This window comes from Anomaloglossus baeobatrachus, chromosome 11 (assembly GCF_048569485.1).
Source record: "Anomaloglossus baeobatrachus isolate aAnoBae1 chromosome 11, aAnoBae1.hap1, whole genome shotgun sequence".
In the NCBI taxonomy this organism is placed as follows: domain Eukaryota; kingdom Metazoa; phylum Chordata; class Amphibia; order Anura; family Aromobatidae; genus Anomaloglossus; species Anomaloglossus baeobatrachus.
In genome coordinates, this window is record NC_134363.1 from 5,545,982 (window position 1) to 5,565,257 (window position 19,276).

The window sequence follows — 19,276 nt, forward strand, 5'->3', positions numbered from 1 at the left end:
CCGGCTTCTCACCAGAATGTATGTGTCCGGCCTGAGCTGGCATAGAAGCATTACCGACTTCTCACCAGAATGTATGTGTCTGGCCTGAGCTGGCACAGAAGCATTACCGGCTTCTCACCAGAATGTATGTGTCTGGCCTGAGCTGGCACAGAAGCATAAGGCTATGTGCGCACGTTGCGTACAAGCCCTGCAGATATTTCTGCAGCGATCTGAAGAGCACATGTGCGCTTTAGATCGCTGCAGAAATGTCCGTAGTGAGCGCCGATTCCATGCGCTCTGCCTGCAGCTCCTCCCATAGACAGAGCAGGAGCTGCCGGCAAATCGCAGGAAAGAAGTGACATGTCACTTCTTTTTGCGCAGCGCTTCGGCAGTAGCCGAAGCGCTGCGCTCTTAGACGCCACGTGCGCACGGCCCCTGCACAATCTCCATAGACTGTGCAGGGGACGCTGGACGCATGCAGTTACGCTGCGCTACAAAGCGCAGCGTAACTGCATGTTTTTACGCAACGTGCGCACATAGCCTTACCGACTTCTCACCAGAATGTATGTGTCTGGCCTGAGCTGGCACAGAAGCATTACCGGCTTCTCACCAGAATGTATGTGTCTGGCCTGAGCTGGCACAGAAGCATTACCAGCTTCTCTCCAGAATGTATGTGTCTGGCCTGAGCTGGCACAGAAGCATTACCGGCTTCTCACCAGAATGTATGTGTCTGGCCTGAGCTGGCACAGAAGCATTACCGGCTTCTCACCAGAATGTATGTGTCTGGCCTGAGCTGGCACAGAAGCATTACCGGCTTCTCACCAGAATGTATGTGTCCGGCCTGAGCTGGCATAGAAGCATTACCGACTTCTCACCAGAATGTATGTGTCTGGCCTGAGCTGGCACAGAAGCATTACCGGCTTCTCACCAGAATGTATGTGTCTGGCCTGAGCTGGCACAGAAGCATAAGGCTATGTGCGCACGTTGCGTACAAGCCCTGCAGATATTTCTGCAGCGATCTGAAGAGCACATGTGCGCTTTAGATCGCTGCAGAAATGTCCGTAGTGAGCGCCGATTCCATGCGCTCTGCCTGCAGCTCCTCCCATAGACAGAGCAGGAGCTGCCGGCAAAGCGCAGGAAAGAAGTGACATGTCACTTCTTTTTGCGCAGCGCTTCGGCAGTGTGTCTGGCCTGAGCTGGCACAAAAGCATTACCGGCTTCTCTCCATAATGTATGTGTCTGGCCTGAGCTGCACAGAAGCATTACCGGCTTCTCTCCCGATTGTGTCTGGCCTGAGCTGGCACAGAAGCATTACCGGCTTCTCACCAGAATGTATGTGTCCGGCCTGAGCTGGCACAGAAGCATTACTGGCTTCTCACCAGAATGTATGTGTCTGGCCTGAGCTGGCACAGAAGCATTACCGGCTTCTCACCAGAATGTATGTGTCTGGCCTGAGCTGGCACAGAAGCATTACCGGCTTCTCTCCATAATGTATGTGTCTGGCCTGAGCTGCACAGAAGCATTACCGGCTTCTCACCAGAATGTATGTGTCTGGCCTGAGCTGGCACAGAAGCATTACCGGCTTCTCAACAGAATGCATGTGTCCGGCCTGAGCTGGCACAGAAGCATTACTGGCTTCTCACCAGAAAGTATGTGTCTGGCCTGAGCTGGCACAGAAGCATTACCGGCTTCTCACCAGAATGTATGTGTCTGGCCTGAGCTGGCACAGAAGCATTACCGGATTCTCTCCCGATTGTGTCTGGCCTGAGCTGGCACAGAACCATTACCGGCTTCTCTCCCGATTGTGTCTGGCCTGAGCTGGCACAGAAGCATTACCGGCTTCACACCAGAATGTATGTGGGTGGCCTGAGCTGGCACAAAAGCATTACCGGCTTCTCTCCATAATGTATGTGTCTGGCCTGAGCTGCACAGAACCATTACCGGCTTCTCTCCCGATTGTGTCTGGCCTGAGCTGGCACAGAAGCATTACCGGCTTCTCACCAGAATGTATGTGTCTGGCCTGAGCTGGCACAGAAGCATTACCGGCTTCTCTCCATAATGTATGTGTCTGGCCTGAGCTGCACAGAAGCATTACCGGCTTCTCTCCCGATTGTGTCTGGCCTGAGCTGGCACAGAAGCATTACCGGCTTCTCACCAGAATGTATGTGTCTGGCCTGAGCTGGCACAGAAGCATTACCGGCTTCTCAACAGAATGCATGTGTCCGGCCTGAGCTGGCACAGAAGCATTACTGGCTTCTCACCAGAATGTATGTGTCTGGCCTGAGCTGGCACAGAAGCATTACCGGCTTCTCACCAGAATGTATGTGTCTGGCCTGAGCTGGCACAGAAGCATTACCGGCTTCTCTCCCGATTGTGTCTGGCCTGTGCTGGCACAGAAGCATTACCGGCTTCTCACCAGAATGTATGTGTCTGGCCTGAGCTGGCACAGAAGCATTACTGGCTTCTCACCAGAATGTATGTGTCTGGCCTGAGCTGGCACAGAAGCATTACTGGTATCTCACCAGAATGTATGTGTCTGGCCTGAGCTGGAACAGAAGCATTACCGGCTTCTCTCCCGATTGTGTCTGGCCTGAGCTGGCACAGAAGCATTACTGGCTTCTCACCAGAATGTATGTGTCTGGCCTGCGCTGGCACAAATGCATTACCGGCTTCTCTCCCGATTGTGTCTGGCCTGTGCTGGCACAGAAGCATTACCGGCTTCTCTCCCGATTGTGTCTGGCCTGAGCTGGCACAGAAGCATTACTGGTTTCTCACCAGAATGTATGTGTCTGGCCTGCGCTGGCACAAAAGCATTACCGGCTTCTCTCCCGATTGTGTCTGGCCTGAGCTGGCACAGAAGCATTACTGGCTTCTCTCCCGATTGTGTCTGGCCTGAGCTGGCACAGAAGCATTACTGGCTTTTCTCCCGATTGTGTCTGGCCTGAGCTGGCACAGAAGCATTACTGGCTTCTCTCCCGATTGTGTCTGACCTGAGCTGGCACAGAAGCATTACTGGCTTCTCTCCCGATTGTGTCTGGCCTGTGCTGGCACAGAAGCATTACCGGCTTCTCTCCCGATTGTGTCTGACCTGAGCTGGCACAGAAGCATTACCGGCTTCTCCCCCGATTGTGTCTGGCCTGAGCTGGTACAGAAGCATTACCGGCTTCTCACCAGAATATATGTGTCTGGCCTGAGCTGGCACAGAAGCATTACCGGCTTCTCACCAGAATATATGTGTCTGGCCTGATCTGGCACAGAATCATTACCGGCTTCTCACCAGAATGTATGTGTCTGGCCTGAGCTGGCACAGAAGCATTACCGGCTTCTCACCAGAATGTATGTGTCTGGCCTGAGCTGGCACAGAAGCATTACCGGCTTCTCACCAGAATGTATGTGTCTGGCCTGAGCTGGCACAGAAGCATTACCGGCTTCTCACCAGAATGTATGTGTCTGGCCTGAGCTGGCACAGAAGCATTACCGGCTTCTCTCCCGATTGTGTCTGGCCTGAGCTGGCACAGAAGCATTACTGGCTTCTCTCCCGATTGTGTCTGGCCTGAGCTGGCACAGAAGCATTACTGGCTTCTCTCCCGATTGTGTCTGGCCTGAGCTGGCACAGAAGCATTACTGGCTTCTCTCCCGATTGTGTCTGGCCTGAGCTGGCACAGAAGCATTACTGGCTTCTCTCCAGATTGTGTCTGGCCTGAGCTGGCACAGAAGCATTACTGGCTTCTCTCCCGATTGTGTCTGGCCTGAGCTGGCACAGAAGCATTACTGGCTTCTCTCCCGATTGTGTCTGGCCTGAGCTGGCACAGAAGCATTACTGGCTTCTCTCCCGATTGTGTCTGGCCTGTGCTGGCACAGGTAACCTGTTGAGTCACTGTGATCATTCACGGTGTCTCACCATAATGCCAATGCGTGCACACTTCATTATCTCCTTAGGCTTAGTATTTACTGGGATCTTTACCTTTTATACAAATCCTCTCCTGTAGATGTTATGGTTGGCATCCAGTTATGTAGGCCCAATATAAAGGTCAGAATGATACCGTCTGTCGGACTGTCACTGGGATGACATTTGCCAGGTATTTTGGGAACAGGGCAGATGTAAATGTAAGCCTGCCTGTGGCCACCAATGGCCTGCCTGCTGCCATACACACCCTCCTCTGTTAGCATTGTGTACAGGACAGGAATATGCAGGACAGCTTGCACTCACTCACCCCCAGCGTGGGCCGGATCAGGTGACAACTGCCTGGCTTGCTGGCGTTTACATCAGCTGAGTAAACTGGGTAATTTGAGACTAAGGCGGGATGTGGAAGACGGTGCCACAGGGCCACCTGCTGGACTCGCATAATCTGACCTGGATTACACAAGAGATGAGAAGAAAATAACCCTGAACTGATGTATCAGGTGAAGGTCACAGCACCACCAGTATATATACATGTGCATGTGATGTATAATCGCTATACACGGTCACAGCACCACCAGTATATATACACATGTGCATGTGATGTATAATCGCTATACACGGTTACAGCACCACCAGTGTAAATACATGTGCATGTGATGTATAATCGCTATACACGGTCACAGCACCACCAGTGTATATACATGTGCATGTGACATGTAATCACTATACACGGACACAGCACCACCAGTGTATATACATGTGCATGTGATGTATAATAGCTATACACGGTCACAGCACCACCAGTGTATATACATGTGCATGTGATGTATAATCGCTATACACGGTCACAGCACCACCAGTATATATACACATGTGCATGTGATGTATAATCGCTATACACGGTTACAGCACCACCAGTGTAAATACATGTGCATGTGATGTATAATCGCTATACACGGTCACAGCACCACCAGTGTATATACATGTGCATGTGACATGTAATCACTATACACGGACACAGCACCACCAGTGTATATACATGTGCATGTGATGTATAATAGCTATACACGGTCACAGCACCACCAGTGTATATACATGTGCATGTGATGTATAATCGCTATACACGGTCACAACACCACCAGTGTAAATACATGTGCATGTGATGTATAATCGCTATACACGGTCACAGCACCACCAGTGTATATACATGTGCATGTGATGTATAATCGCTATACACGGTCACAGCACCACCAGTGTAAATACATGTGCATGTGATGTATAATCGCTATACATGGTCACAGCACCACCAGTGTATATATGTGTGCATGTGACATGTAATCGCTATACACGGACACAGCACCACCAGTGTATATACATGTGCATGTGATGTATAATAGCTATACACGGTCACAGCACCACCAGTGTAAATATATGTGCATGTGATGTATAATCGCTATACACGGTCACAGCACCACCAGTGTAAATACATGTGCATGTGATGTATAATCGCTATACACGGTCACAGCACCACCAGTGTAAATACATGTGCATGTGATGTATAATCGCTATACACGGTCACAGCACCACCAGTGTAAATACATGTGCATGTGATGTATAATCGCTATACACGGTCACAGCACCACCAGTGTAAATACATGTGCATGTGACATGTAATCGCTATACACGGTCACAGCACCACCAGTGTAAATACATGTGCATGTGATGTATAATCGCTATACACGGTCACAGCACCACCAGTGTATATACATGTGCATGTGATGTATAATCACTATACACGGTCACAGCACCACCAGTGTAAATACATGTGCATGTGATTTGCATCTTGGTCACCACAAGATGCAAATACAGAGAGGTCACTACAAGGAGCAAATACAGACGGGTCACCACAAGATTCGGCTGCTGACGTGGGGGCGGCACAGAGATGTTCATGACAAAAATCCCCACACCAGAGTAGACTAGTGACGGAGACGTCCATGGCCGAAAGCTCACACTGGAGACCAGCAATGGAGATGTCTATTGCCAGAAGCCTGACACCGGAGGAGACCAGTGACGGAGACGTCCACGGCCGGAAGATTTCAGTCATTGCTGCAAAGGATTCTCTACTAAGGAGTAAACATGAGCATTTTATTTATGGGAAAGTTACTTTGTCCAATTACTTCTGAGCCCCTGGAATCAGGAGACTTTGTAGAAAAATGGCTGCAATTCCTAAACGTTTTACAGGAGATTTTGTTCAACCCGTTAAATTAAACCTGAACGTCTCCACTTCAACTGCATCTCAATTTCTTATGGACATGGTTATGAACTTTTATGAGTATTAAGAATTATATGAAGATATCCAAAAAGCAGGACTTAAAATGGCGCTTGCACTGTGTACCACACCTAAATCTGCATTCAGACATCATAAGACTCACCAGACATTCTGGGACTTTCCTGTGATAAGTGAATCATGCTGACTAGCTTCATATAAAATGCTGAAACACATATATATCGCAGAATAAGCTCTTTTACAGTTTACCCAATAGGAGACGTGTTACGTATTCTTGGCTCCTAGCCGACTGATTTCCTTAAATGTATGTGAACTTCTGCAATTAAGCTAGTCATATTTTCAACCTAGATCAGTGTACACATCAGTGGTCTTGTGGATGAATGGCATAGCATGCATACTGACAAGTGACTCATATGATTTGGAAGCAGACGGGTTTAAGATGTAGATGCATAACTTGGATTGAATGACCATAAATTATGCCCACCTTAAGTTGTTTTATTTTAAATCAAATATACTTGCCTGCAGAGCTGAAATCACAAAGATTCCATCACTAATTAAAGACTATGTCTGGAACACCAATGGTGTGAACAAGGTACAAGACTCAAAAACATATAACTATACAATAGGATAAAGAGTTGCACACTAGTCACAATGTATAGGGGAATAATAAAAAGCAGAACTGCTATGGGAATACTAGACTGAGAAATACAATTAACTATATGAAAAAAATGAAAAACATGCAAATGGAATATGCATAACTGCTATGAATAATAGGAATATAAGAGATAGTTAGCTATTGTATTGATCAATGCAAAAGTGCCCAAAACCACGCCAAGGTAATCTCTATTTTCATTGTATTTTTCAGTCTAGTATTCCCATAGCAGTTCTGCTTTTCATCATTCCCCTATACATTGTGACTAGTGTGCAACTCTTTATCTTATTGTAAAGATTTCATCACTGTCCAACTATGTGTGGACCTAACTGTATGTGTACATGTGATGTATCTGTACCTACACCCACAGATCAGCTGTGAGGTTACAGCACATTGCCCCGTGTGTATATTCATATTTCATGTCTTTTCCTGTCTGTAATAATTTTCACTATACTAATCTTTGTTGCAGGTGATTGAGAAGTTTTACAATGAGACATGGATATCCCGTTATGGGGAGAATATCCCAGATAGCAGCCTGACCTCCCTGTGGTCCTTGTCTGTGGCCATCTTCTCAGTCGGTGGCATGATTGGCTCCTTTTCTGTGGGTCTATTTGTCAACAGATTTGGAAGGTAAGTTCTTACGTCAGTCGTTCTGTCTTCTGGAGGACACAAAGGTACAGCAGATCAGCATATAATACCATGCTTGTGCTACATTTTCAAGACATCTGAGGTTATTGTAGCTCACTTTATTAGCTGATGGATTTAGCAGGGTTAGCATTATCCAAACTCTCATACTAAATGATAAGACTGAACCCTAACACTCTCACAAGGATGGACAAACTAGGGGAGATGAAAAAACAAAAATCATGATTTGTCCCTGCCTGACAGTGGAGGTTTTCACCCTAAGAACCCATAATGGCGCCCCCACTCGTCAACGGCCGACCCTGAGTGTCCTTAACTGCACCCTAAGCTATAAACCAAGTGTAGCCCAAAAACACCAATTAACATAAATGAAGTGACCACAGGCCGAGGGTGAGATCTGGGGCTAGAAACATCCAAACACAGTCATACAGGAATGATGGAATATAAGAGAAGCCAAAAAGAATAACAAAGTACATGGGAACCCTCCCAAACCTAAATGAGACAAAACCGGAGATAACTGGGAAGGGAGTCACACAAACAAACTGCAGGGAGTAGCAATAGCAATGTCTCCATATCAAAACCTTAACTGTGGAGTAGAGACACCATCCATCCAGAAATATAACCAGCACCGAGGAATGTGAGTATAAATAGCCCTTCCCGAAATGTGACTAGGCAAACCAACCGAGAAAGTGCACACACCTGAATAGAAATGAATCAGGAAGGCAGAGAATAAGAAAGACAAGAGAGCCTTCAGCAGGTGGACCAACACAAAACAAGCTGTGACCCAACCAAGAGGGAAACCGACTAACAACCAGAGATCACCGGGTCCAACCCCGGAGTGCAACAACCAGACATCACCGGGTCCAACCAGGAGGGAAAGCGAGCAACAACAAGACATCACCGGGTGCACTCCGGGGTTGGAACACCCAGAGATCACTGGGTCAAACCAAGAGGGAAACCGACCAACAACCAGAGATCACCGGGTCCAACCTCGGAGTGCAACAACCAGAGATCACCAAGTCCAACCCCGGAGTGCAACAACCAAAGATCGCCGGGTCCAACCTCGGAGTGCAACAACCAAAGATCACCGCTTCCAACCCCGGTCTGCAACATGCAACAACCAGACATCACTGGGTCCAACCCCGGAGTGCAACAACCAGACATTACCGGGTCAAACCTCGTAGTGCAACAACCAGACATTACGGGGTACAACCCCGGAATGCAACAACCAGACATTACCGGGTACAACCCCGGAATGCAACAACCAGACATTACCGGGTACAACCCCGGAATGCAACAACCAGAGATCACCGGGTCCAACCTCGGAGTGCAACAACCAGACATCACTGGGTCCAACCTCGGAGTGCAGCCATGACATTAAAACACTGAAATTAATAGAAAGTGGAAGATATAAATTAATAGAGTTCTTATTTTGTATATCTAGTCTTCTGGGGCATCTGTCTAGGGCGGAGGATTACTATTCACATCTCCACAGATGGCAAGATAGGCAGCATTTTCAAGAATATTATGATGGTATTCACTCATATGCCTTTATCACATCAGTAGTGCCACATATGTTTTAGCACTAGTTATAGGTTAAATATCCTGGATGGATGATGGATTTTTTTTCTGTTTTCCCATTTGTAGGCGTAATTCTATGTTGATGGCGAACATTCTGGCATTTATTGCTGCCATTTTTATGGGCTTCTCTAAGATGGCATACTCTTTTGAGATGCTGATTATTGGCCGGTTTATAATTGGTCTGTACTGTGGTCTTACTACTGGATTTGTGCCCATGTATGTTGGAGAAGTTGCTCCTACATCTCTTCGCGGAGCTCTGGGAACACTGCACCAGCTGGGAGTTGTGGTTGGAATTCTCATAGCCCAAGTAAGTCCCAGCACTGCTGTGGGTTGTAGTTTAACCTCTGCACTATAGAGGACTTAACATCTCCAATTCTCTACACAGATATTTGGCTTGGAGCCAATCATGGGTAATGACAGTTTATGGCCACTTCTTCTTGGCTGCATCTTTGTACCTTCCCTTGTCCAGTCCGCAGCACTACCCTTCTGTCCTGAAAGTCCTCGGTTTTTACTCATCAACCGTAATGAAGAGGACAAAGCCAAAAGTGGTGAGTACTTATAAGATTTCATTACCATGAATATGTGTCGTCCTGTGAAATTCATCATGCCTCACTGGATCTCATGTTATCTTTCACAGTCCTGAAGAAACTTCGAGGAACTACAGATGTAACCACCGATCTTCAGGAGATGAAGGAGGAGAGCCGTCAGATGATGAGGGAGAAGAATGTTACCATATTGGAGCTGTTCCGTTCACCGTTGTATCGTCAGCCAATCTTCATTGCGATTGTTCTGCAGCTTTCTCAGCAACTTTCTGGCATTAATGCGGTAAGACAAATATAGAGCTATAGTGACCTAAGATGTCTATTTCTGACCAGCACTTGTGGGCAAAAAGCACAGATACAAAAGGCAGTGCCTCAAGTATCCCTAGAATTTTACTTGTAGAAAACTGCCTTGTCAGATAATTAACAATATCTCTTGCTCATTTTAGGTCTTCTATTATTCTACAATGATCTTTGAAAAAGCCCAGGTTCAGCAACCAATTTATGCCACCATCGGTGCTGGAATTGTGAACACTGCATTTACCGTTGTGTCGGTGAGTACAAAGCCCAAGATTGTGATGTGGAACGTCTAATCACCTCTATGTCATATGCCCGCCTAATTCAACACTCTACAACCAGCAAACTTTATCCTATAAAAGTCAAGATTCAAAGTGAAAATGTTAGTAAATTATTAAAAGTAGAATGTGTCAATTTTTTAAAAGAAAAAATCTTCCTTGTGCGTCAGGGAACATCAAACACAAGTGGGAGAAGGAATGCGATGTCAGCTGTATTGTGAGATCATTTGTAATGCAAGATGGGTGATACAGTCTCAGGCATACTGTGAGAGGCGATGCAGTCTCGGGTGTGCTATAAGAGGGGTGATGTAACCTCAGATGTGCTACTAGAGAGGTGATGCAGTGTCGGGTGTGCTGCGGAAAGGGCAATGCAGTCTGGGGTGTGCTGTAAAAGGGGTGACGCAGTGTCAGGTGTGCTGCTAGAGCAGTGATGAAGTCATAGGTGTGCTGCAAGAGGGTGATGTAACCTTGGGTGTGCTGCAAGAATGACGCTGTAACCTCAGGTGTGCTGTGAGAAGAGCAATACAGCCTTGGGTGTGCTGTAAGAGGCATGATGTAGTCTCGGGTGTGTTGTGAGAATGACACTGTAACCTCAGGTGTGCTGTGGGAAGAGAAATACAGCCTTGGGTGTGCTGTAAGAGGCATGATGTAGTCTCGGGTGTGTTGTGAGAATGACACTGTAACCTCAGGTGTGCTGTGGGAAGACAAATACAGCCTTGGGTGTGCTGTAAGAGGTATGATGTAGTCTCGGGTGTGTTGTGAGAATGACACTGTAACCTCAGGTGTGCTGTGGGAAGAGAAATACAGCCTTGGGTGTGCTGTAAGAGGTATGATGTAGTCTCGGGTGTGTTGTGAGAATGGCGATGTAACCTCGGGTGCACTGCGAGAGGGGTGATGTAACCGCGGGAGTGCTATGAGAGGAGCGATCTGGTCTCAGTTTTACTATTCTTGCTTTGCAGCTGTTTGTTGTTGAACGAGCTGGACGACGTACCCTTCATCTTATTGGACTGGGAGGCATGGCCGCATGTGCTATATTGATGACTATTGCTCTTGTGTTACTGGTAAGTGACAGCAGATAATGGAATAAAAGTTTTGAGAAATACTAATGAATGAGAAGTGTTCTCATCCAATAATCTTGTCTACCATCAACAGGACCGTATATCAGGGATGTCCTACCTTAGTATTGTGGCCATTTTTGGTTTTGTGGCATTCTTTGAAATAGGACCTGGACCCATCCCTTGGTTCATTGTTGCTGAGCTTTTCAGTCAGGGTCCTCGCCCTGCAGCTATTGCAGTTGCCGGCCTTTCCAACTGGACCTCCAACTTTATTGTGGGAATGGGCTTCCAGTACGTAGAGGTGAGTGCTCCTTCCCGTATTGCTTTACACTGGTGCTGTAATGGTCACATTCTTCATTCTTAATGACGTGTCTTCTTTCTTTTGCAGAAACTCTGTGGGGCCTATGTCTTCATTATCTTTACAGTCCTCTTGATATTCTTCTTCATCTTTACGTTCTTCAAAGTGCCTGAGACAAAGGGTCGCACCTTTGATGAAATTGCTTCTGATTTCCGGCAGGGTGGAGAGACCAATACTGACAAGCAAACTTCTCCAGAAGAATTCCATAGCCTGGGAGACTCCCAAGTTTAACCATGCACTTTTCTCACCTACCTCTTTTGACTTCCCTCCTCTTTTCTGCCCGTGTGCAGTCTGCCAGTGTTTATTAGTGATGCAGAGGGACCTAGGGCCAGGACAGGGAGAGGGAAGCAGTCGCTCACTTTAGGGTTTTATGTTTTTTTGGCATAATGATAATGCCTCTTCCTGACTTACTGCCACCTCCTCAGAGCACTGCTAGCCAGCAAACCATTTCCAGACATCGTTCAGGGCATTTCAAACCATCTTGGATAAGCACAGGGTAGCTGATCGTATACTAGTGCTTCTTTGCAGGCTTATCGCCCAATTGTGGAGATTTGAAAGATGGAAGCTCCTTTTTAAATACAATATGTAGAGCTATATATATATATTTCAGATCGAGAACACTAATCGGGAGCGGTCTATTTAGCAGGCCCATCTTGGACTCTTGTTTACGTACTGTAGTTTTATTTTTGATCTTTTCTGTGACTGTAGAGGAAAGGAGACGATAAGAGGCTGCGGAGAACCATATCTTCCCCTGTATTGGCATTGGATGACACACAGATGAGATGATGCATGGGGTGCCGGACACATAGAATAGAATTTTACATTAGGACCTGACAGGTCTCAATGTTTTGCCTTCTACTAATGTAGGGAACAATGGCTGTCCTCCTTGCCTTTGGTCCCCCTTCCTGAAGTCTCCAGTGACTTCCATTAGCATAGTTTATTGTACAATCATGTTTTTGAAATGACACATGGTACAGGCTGCAGAACTTTTTTGCCATTCCGGTTGTGTTTGTTACTCGCCCAGACTGGTGATGTACAAATTATAAATCCATTGAGGTAATCTATAGGGCTATAGAGAGAAAGCTAGTTACATTCTGCCGGTCTTAGAGGTTGACGCTGGGACAGATCCAATTTGACCTGCACTGATGATTTTTCCTCAAACTGCTGTGCGGCACTGATAAAGAGCGCGAGGGTCAAACTGCGGGGCTGATGACAGCAGCACTGATACTGTTACATAGGCTGTGACCCTGCAGTCAGTGGCTCCAGTCCTGATAGATGCTGGGCCAGCGTCGCCTTAACCACACGCTTGTGTTTCTTTCCTATGGATGGAGCATTTTATCTCATGCAGCTTCAGGCTCACTTTCCATACTTCTCGCAGAGACACATTTCTTTGTATAGTTTTACAGATATTTATATATATATATATATATATTTATAGGTATATATATAAATAGATATTTTTGTTGGATGGTGTTATATATATATATGTGTATTGTAGTTGCACCGTGAGTTTTGCACAGTAGCTCATAACAAGTAAAGGTCAATTTTCAGCTGCAACTTTCCTATAATGCTTCTTATTGTCTAGAAGAAACGTGTTTTATTTTCTTTCCACCAGAGACGGTTCCGTGTACTGAATGAGATTTACATGCTTCACGTGAATTATTGATGTGTATCATTACATGTGTATGTAGAGTGTTATACAATGCTCATCATAGAGATGCCTGCCGTCATTCACTGACTGAGTGGCAGCTGAATTCATTGTTTTATACTAGTGGATGTAGAAAGTCTACACACCCCTTAGAAATGACAGCTTTTTCACCTGTAAAAAAAATCCTAACAAGAAGAATCATTTCAGAACTTTTTCCCTGTTTAATGTCGACCATAATCTGTACAAACCCTTTGAGAAACAAATAAATCATTTTGAGGGGTAAAATAAATGTTGCTGCATAATACTGAACACCCTCTAATAACTGGGGCTTTAGCCATTAGCTGCTGTTCTAGAGGCTTTTCCTGACATTTCTTACAGCAGAAGCTGTGGTCACATAAACAGCTGACAACACAGCAAAGGGAGATCATTGTTGAAAGCTATCAAGTCAGAAGAAGGTACAAAATCCTAGATGTACCATGAGTATTGTGAAGAAGTCATCAAGAAGTGGATTAACTTTGGCCCAACAATGACTACCGAGAACTGGACGTCCCTCACAAATTGATGAAAATGAGTCTGGGAGGCTGCCATTAAAGAAGCTGCAGTATTTCTGGCAAGCACTGCTTGCCTGCTGCACGTGAAAATAATCTCAAGTATTTTTCATATATCCGGCTTGTAGGGTAAGGTTAGAGAACGGAAGCCTCTTTATTACAAAGAAAAACATCCAAACCAGGCGGTATTTTGTTACATCCTACATCAAGTGTGTCAGACGCCTGTGGGAATACATGTTTCGGTCTGATGACACAAAGGGGGGCATTTTGGCCATAATTCAAAAAGGTATGTTTGGCTCAAAGCCAACACTGTGTATCATCAAAAGAACATCATACCCACAGTGAGGCATGGTGGATGTGCTCTGAGGTTAGTGTTGGCACCTGGGACTGGGGGCTTTAGTCAAGGTGGAGGGAATTGTTAACAGCCCAAATATCAGTCAATTTTGGAACAAAACCTAAAGATGAAGATGACTTTTACCTTTTAGCACAACAACGGCCCTAAGAGACTTATAAATCAACAAAAGAACATGGCTTTGCCGAAAAATGAAAGTTTTAAAATGGCTCAATCCGACCCAGACCTGAATCCAAGGGCACAGTACACAGGAGATGCCCCCCAATCTGACAGATGTGGAGTTACTGCAAGAAGGAGGAGGCAAAGATCGTCTTATAGATGTGCCGCGTGATGGCCTCCAACCCAACACAGAGCACTGCCAGAAATTCACAGGGGAGAAAGTATTAGTGGAAGGGAGTACAGACTTATGCAACAGCGTTATTTTACTTCTTTATTTTTACCTTTACAGATTGAAAAAAACCCTTAAATGTCAATTTTGGTAGGATTATATTTACATAAGAAAAAACTGGCATTATAACGAGAATGTATAGACTTTTTATATTCACGGTGTACATATATATGTTATGTATACATTGCAGTATATCACAAAAGTGAGTACACAGCTCATAGTTATGTAAATATTTTAATATATCTTTCCATGTGACAACATGCCCTGTGTGAATATTTTGTGTGGTTGCCATTATTTTCCAGCACGGCCTTACCTGTCTTGGGCCTGGAGTTCACTAGAGCTTCACAGGAGCTGCTGGATCCTCTTTCAATTTGTTGCAGTGTGCAGCAGGTCTGAGCACTGACCGGCGGACCCCCCACCCCTGTAACCTCTACAGTGTGCGGTGTATGGTCTGAGCACTAACAGGCGGATCCCCCCACCCCTGTAACCTCTACAGTGTGTGGTGTATGGTCTGAGCACTGACAGGCAGACCGCCCACCCCTGTAACCTCTACAGTGTGTGGTGTATGGTCTGAGCACTAACAGGCGGATCCCCCCACCCCTGTAACCTCTACAGTGTGCGGTGTATGGTCTGAGCACTAATAGGTGCACCCCCCACCCCTGTAACCTCTGCAGTGTGTGGTGTATGGTCTGAGCACTGACAGGCGGACCCCCCACCCCTGTAACCTCTGCAGTGTGTGGTGTATGGTCTGAGCACTAATAGGTGCACCCCCCACCCCTGTAACCTCTGCAGTGTGCGGTGTATGGTCTGAGCACTGACAGGCGGACCCTCCACCCCTGTAACATCTGCAGTGTGCGGTGTATGGTCTGAGCACTGACCGGCGGACCCCCCACCCCTGTAACCTCTACAGTGTGCGGTGTATGGTCTGAGCACTAATAGGTGCACCCCCCACCCCTGTAACCTCTGCAGTGTGCGGTGTATGGTCTGAGCACTGACAGGCAGATCCCCCACCCCTGTAACCTCTACAGTGTGTGGCGTATGGTCTGAGCACTGACAGGTGGACCCTCACTCCTGTAACCTCTACAGTTCGTGGTGTATGGTCTGAGCACTGACAGGCGGACCCCCCACCCCTGTAACCTCTGCAGTGTGCGGTGTATGGTCTGAGCACTGACAGGCGGACCCCCCACCCCTGTAACCTCTACAGTTCGTGGTGTATGGTCTGAGCACTGACAGGCGGACCCCCCACACCTGTAACCTCTGCAGTGTGCGGTGTATGGTCTGAGCACTGACAGGCGGACCCTCCACCCCTGTAACCTCTGCAGTGTGCGGTGTATGGCCTGAGCACTGACAGGTGGACCCCCCACCCCTGTAACCTCTACAGTTCGTGGTGTATGGTCTGAGCACTGACAGGCGGATCCCCCACCCCTGTAACCTCTGCAGTGTGCGGTGTATGGTCTGAGCACTGACAGGCAGACCCCCCTCCACCCCTGTAACCTCTGCAGTTCGTGGTGTATGGTCTGAGCACTGACAGGCACACCCCCACCCCTGTAACCTCTGCAGTGTGCGGCGTATGGTCTGAACACTGACAGGCAGACCCCCCACCCCTGTAACCTCTGCAGTGTGCGGTGTATGGTCTGAGCACTGACAGGCACACCCCCACCCCTGTAACCTCTGCAGTGTGTGGTGTATGGTCTGAACACTGACAGGCAGACCCCCCACCCCTGTAACCTCTGCAGTGTGTGGCGTATGGTCTGAGCACTGACAGGCGGACCCTCACCCCTGTAACCTCTACAGTTCGTGATGTATGGTCTGAGCACTGACAGGTGGACCCCCCACCCCTGTAACCTCTGCAGTGTGTGGTGTATGGTCTGAGCACTGACAGGCAGACCCCCACCCCTGTAACCTCTGCAGTGTATGGTGTATGGTCTGAGCACTGACAGGCGGACCCCCACCCCTGTAACCTCTGCAGTGTGTGGTGTATGGTCTGAGCACTGACAGGCGGATCCCCCAGCCCTGTAACCTCTGCAGTGTGCGGTGTATGGTCTGAGCACTGACAGGCAGACCCCCCTCCACCCCTGTAACCTCTGCAGTGTGTGGTGTATGGTCTGAGCACTGACAGGCGACCCCCCCACCCCTGTAACCTCTGCAGTGTGTGGTGTATGGTCTGAGCACTGACAGGCAGACCCCCCTCCACCCCTGTAACCTCTGCAGTTCGTGGTGTATGGTCTGAGCACTGACAGGTGGATCCCCCACCCCTGTAACCTCTGCAGTGTGTGGTGTATGGTCTGAGCACTGACAGGCAGACCCCCACCCCTGTAACCTCTGCAGTGTGTGGTGTATGGTCTGAGCACTGACAGGCGGATCCCCCAGCCCTGTAACCTCTGCAGTGTGCGGTGTATGGTCTGAGCACTGACAGGCAGACCCCCCTCCACCCCTGTAACCTCTGCAGTGTGTGGTGTATGGTCTGAGCACTGACAGGCAGATCCCCCACCCCTGTAACCTCTGCAGTGTGTGGTGTATGGTCTGAGCACTGACAGGCGGACCCCCCCCACCCCTGTAAACTCTGCAGCAACGCTGGCAGTACTATGATGTCTATTCTGAAAAGACGCCCTCTGGATATGACGCTGAGCTAGTGCACTCAGCGTCTGTGGTCGACCATGGCGAGACCTATTCTGTGGGATCCTGTCTTGTTAAACTGCTGTATGGTCTTGGCCACCGTGCTGCAGCTCAGTTTCAGGGTGTTGGCAATCTTCTTATAGCCTCGGCCATCTTTATGTGCAGCAACAATTCTTTTTTTAGTTAGTCAGAGGGCACTCCAAATTTACTGTTACACAAGCTGCACATTGTATCAAAGCATCAGATCTTCAGTGTTGTCCCAAGAAAACATAAAATATTTACAAATATATGAGAAGTGTACTGTAATATATATATATATATAATGAATTTGCTGCCGAATATCCAAAACAAAACCGATAACCCTGAGCAGTGCTAGTGATAACTCCTTCCCCGTGGAGGTGAACTCCGCACAGGTCACTACAGGTCTATGGCTTCTTCCATGTGGGCTCACACATGCTGTAACACAGGAGTGTCACATAACTTGTGACTTTATGGTCAGAGTGACGACTTGTTGTCCCGAGAAGTTGATGTCATGCAATTTGTGAAGACTAATATTGGCGTGTTTGTGAGCGTGGATCAGGGTATTGCTCATTACTCATGACTGTTTCATTGTAGTTTCTGTTATTTTTTTATTTATTGTCAATTGATAACAAATGTCTTCAAATAAAAGTAATGAATTGTGACTAAGGTTTGTTCGGTGCAGTTCTTAGGGATGGGGGGTCCAGGTGTGCCGCATGTCAACCCTGCAAGTAGAAGCCAATTGTCCGCTAGATGATGAGAAGGAATATTCCAGACTCATTTCTGTGTAAGTCAGGCTCGTCTGGGCAGAGTGTACAAGCTTCTTATGTGTCCTGGACGGAGCCGGCCCGGGGGGGGTCACACACGCCTTGTCGTAGGCTCTCATCCTTCAGTAGTTCCTACAGTGTGAGCCAAACAAGCTGCTTACCTTTTCTTAGTGACTGAGCGGTAAACTTACTGACCTCACCGAGGCCGTACAGAAGAACCAGCGCCAGCACCGATTATTGATGTAGCAACGATAAAGTACAGTTCATACAGGGATAGTCCATAGCAACACACAGCCTGGCTGCTCTCCAGGTAATCCAGTGACCTGGTGCATAGCATGACATAGCCTGGCTCTCCAGGTAATCCAGTGACCTGGTGCATAGAAACACACAGCCTGGCTCTCCAGGTAATCCAGTGACTTAGTCCATAGAAGCACACAGCCTGGCTGCTCTCCAGGTAATCCAGTGACCTGGTCCAAAGAAGCACACAGCCTGGCTCTCCAGGTAATCCAGTGACTTAGTCCATAGCAACACACAGCCTGGCTGCTCTCCAGGTAATCCAGTGACTTAGTCCATAGCAACACACAGCCTGGCTGCTCTCCAGGTAATCCAGTGACTTAGTCCATAGCAACACACAGCCTGGCTCTCCAGGTAATCCAGTGATCTGGTCTATAGAAGCACACAGCCTGGCTGCTCTCCAGGTAATCCAGTGACCTGGTCCATAGAAGCACACAGCCTGGCTCTCCAGGTAATCCAGTGATCTGGTGCATAGCATGACATAGCCTGGCTGCTCTCCAGGTAATCCAGTGACCTGGTGCATAGCATGACATAGCCTGGCTGCTCTCCAGGTAATCCAGTGACTTAGTCCATAGCAACACACAGCCTGGCTGCTCTCCAGGTAATCCAGTGACCTGGTGCATAGCATGACATAGCCTGGCTCTCCAGGTAATCCAGTGACCTGGTGCATAGAAACACACAGCCTGGCTCTCCAGGTAATCCAGTGACTTAGTCCATAGAAGCACACAGCCTGGCTGCTCTCCAGGTAATCCAGTGATCTGATCCATAGCAACACACAGCCTGGCTGCTCTCCAGGTAATCCAGTGATCTGGTGCATAGCATGACATAGCCTGGCTCTCCAGGTAATCCAGTGACTTAGTCCATAGAAGCACACAGCCTGGCTCTCCAGGTAATCCAGTGACTTAGTCCATAGCAACACACAGCCTGGCTCTCCAGGTAATCCAGTGATCTGATCCATAGCAACACACAGCCTGGCTGCTCTCCAGGTAATCCAGTGATCTGGTGCATAGCATGACATAGCCTGGCTCTCCAGGTAATCCAGTGACTTAGTCCATAGAAGCAAACAGCCTGGC

The 19,276-nt window shown here is 47.6% G+C and overlaps 1 protein-coding gene across 3 annotated transcripts in view; it reads left to right on the forward strand.

The window, feature by feature from the left end:
• Positions 1-17,807, forward strand: part of LOC142256395 (solute carrier family 2, facilitated glucose transporter member 1-like) — a 211,432-nt gene extending 193,625 nt beyond the window's left edge. For all 3 annotated transcript variants that reach the window (XM_075328057.1, XM_075328059.1, XM_075328058.1), the window contains exons 3-10: positions 7,292-7,452; positions 9,112-9,352; positions 9,431-9,593; positions 9,683-9,870; positions 10,034-10,138; positions 11,119-11,220; positions 11,312-11,515; positions 11,603-17,807. In XM_075328057.1, the coding sequence (XP_075184172.1) occupies positions 7,292-7,452; positions 9,112-9,352; positions 9,431-9,593; positions 9,683-9,870; positions 10,034-10,138; positions 11,119-11,220; positions 11,312-11,515; positions 11,603-11,803 (1,365 nt within the window). In that variant the 3' untranslated portion in view covers positions 11,804-17,807. The remainder of the gene's footprint in view (positions 1-7,291; positions 7,453-9,111; positions 9,353-9,430; positions 9,594-9,682; positions 9,871-10,033; positions 10,139-11,118; positions 11,221-11,311; positions 11,516-11,602) is intronic.
• The last annotated feature ends 1,469 nt before the right edge of the window (positions 17,808-19,276 follow it).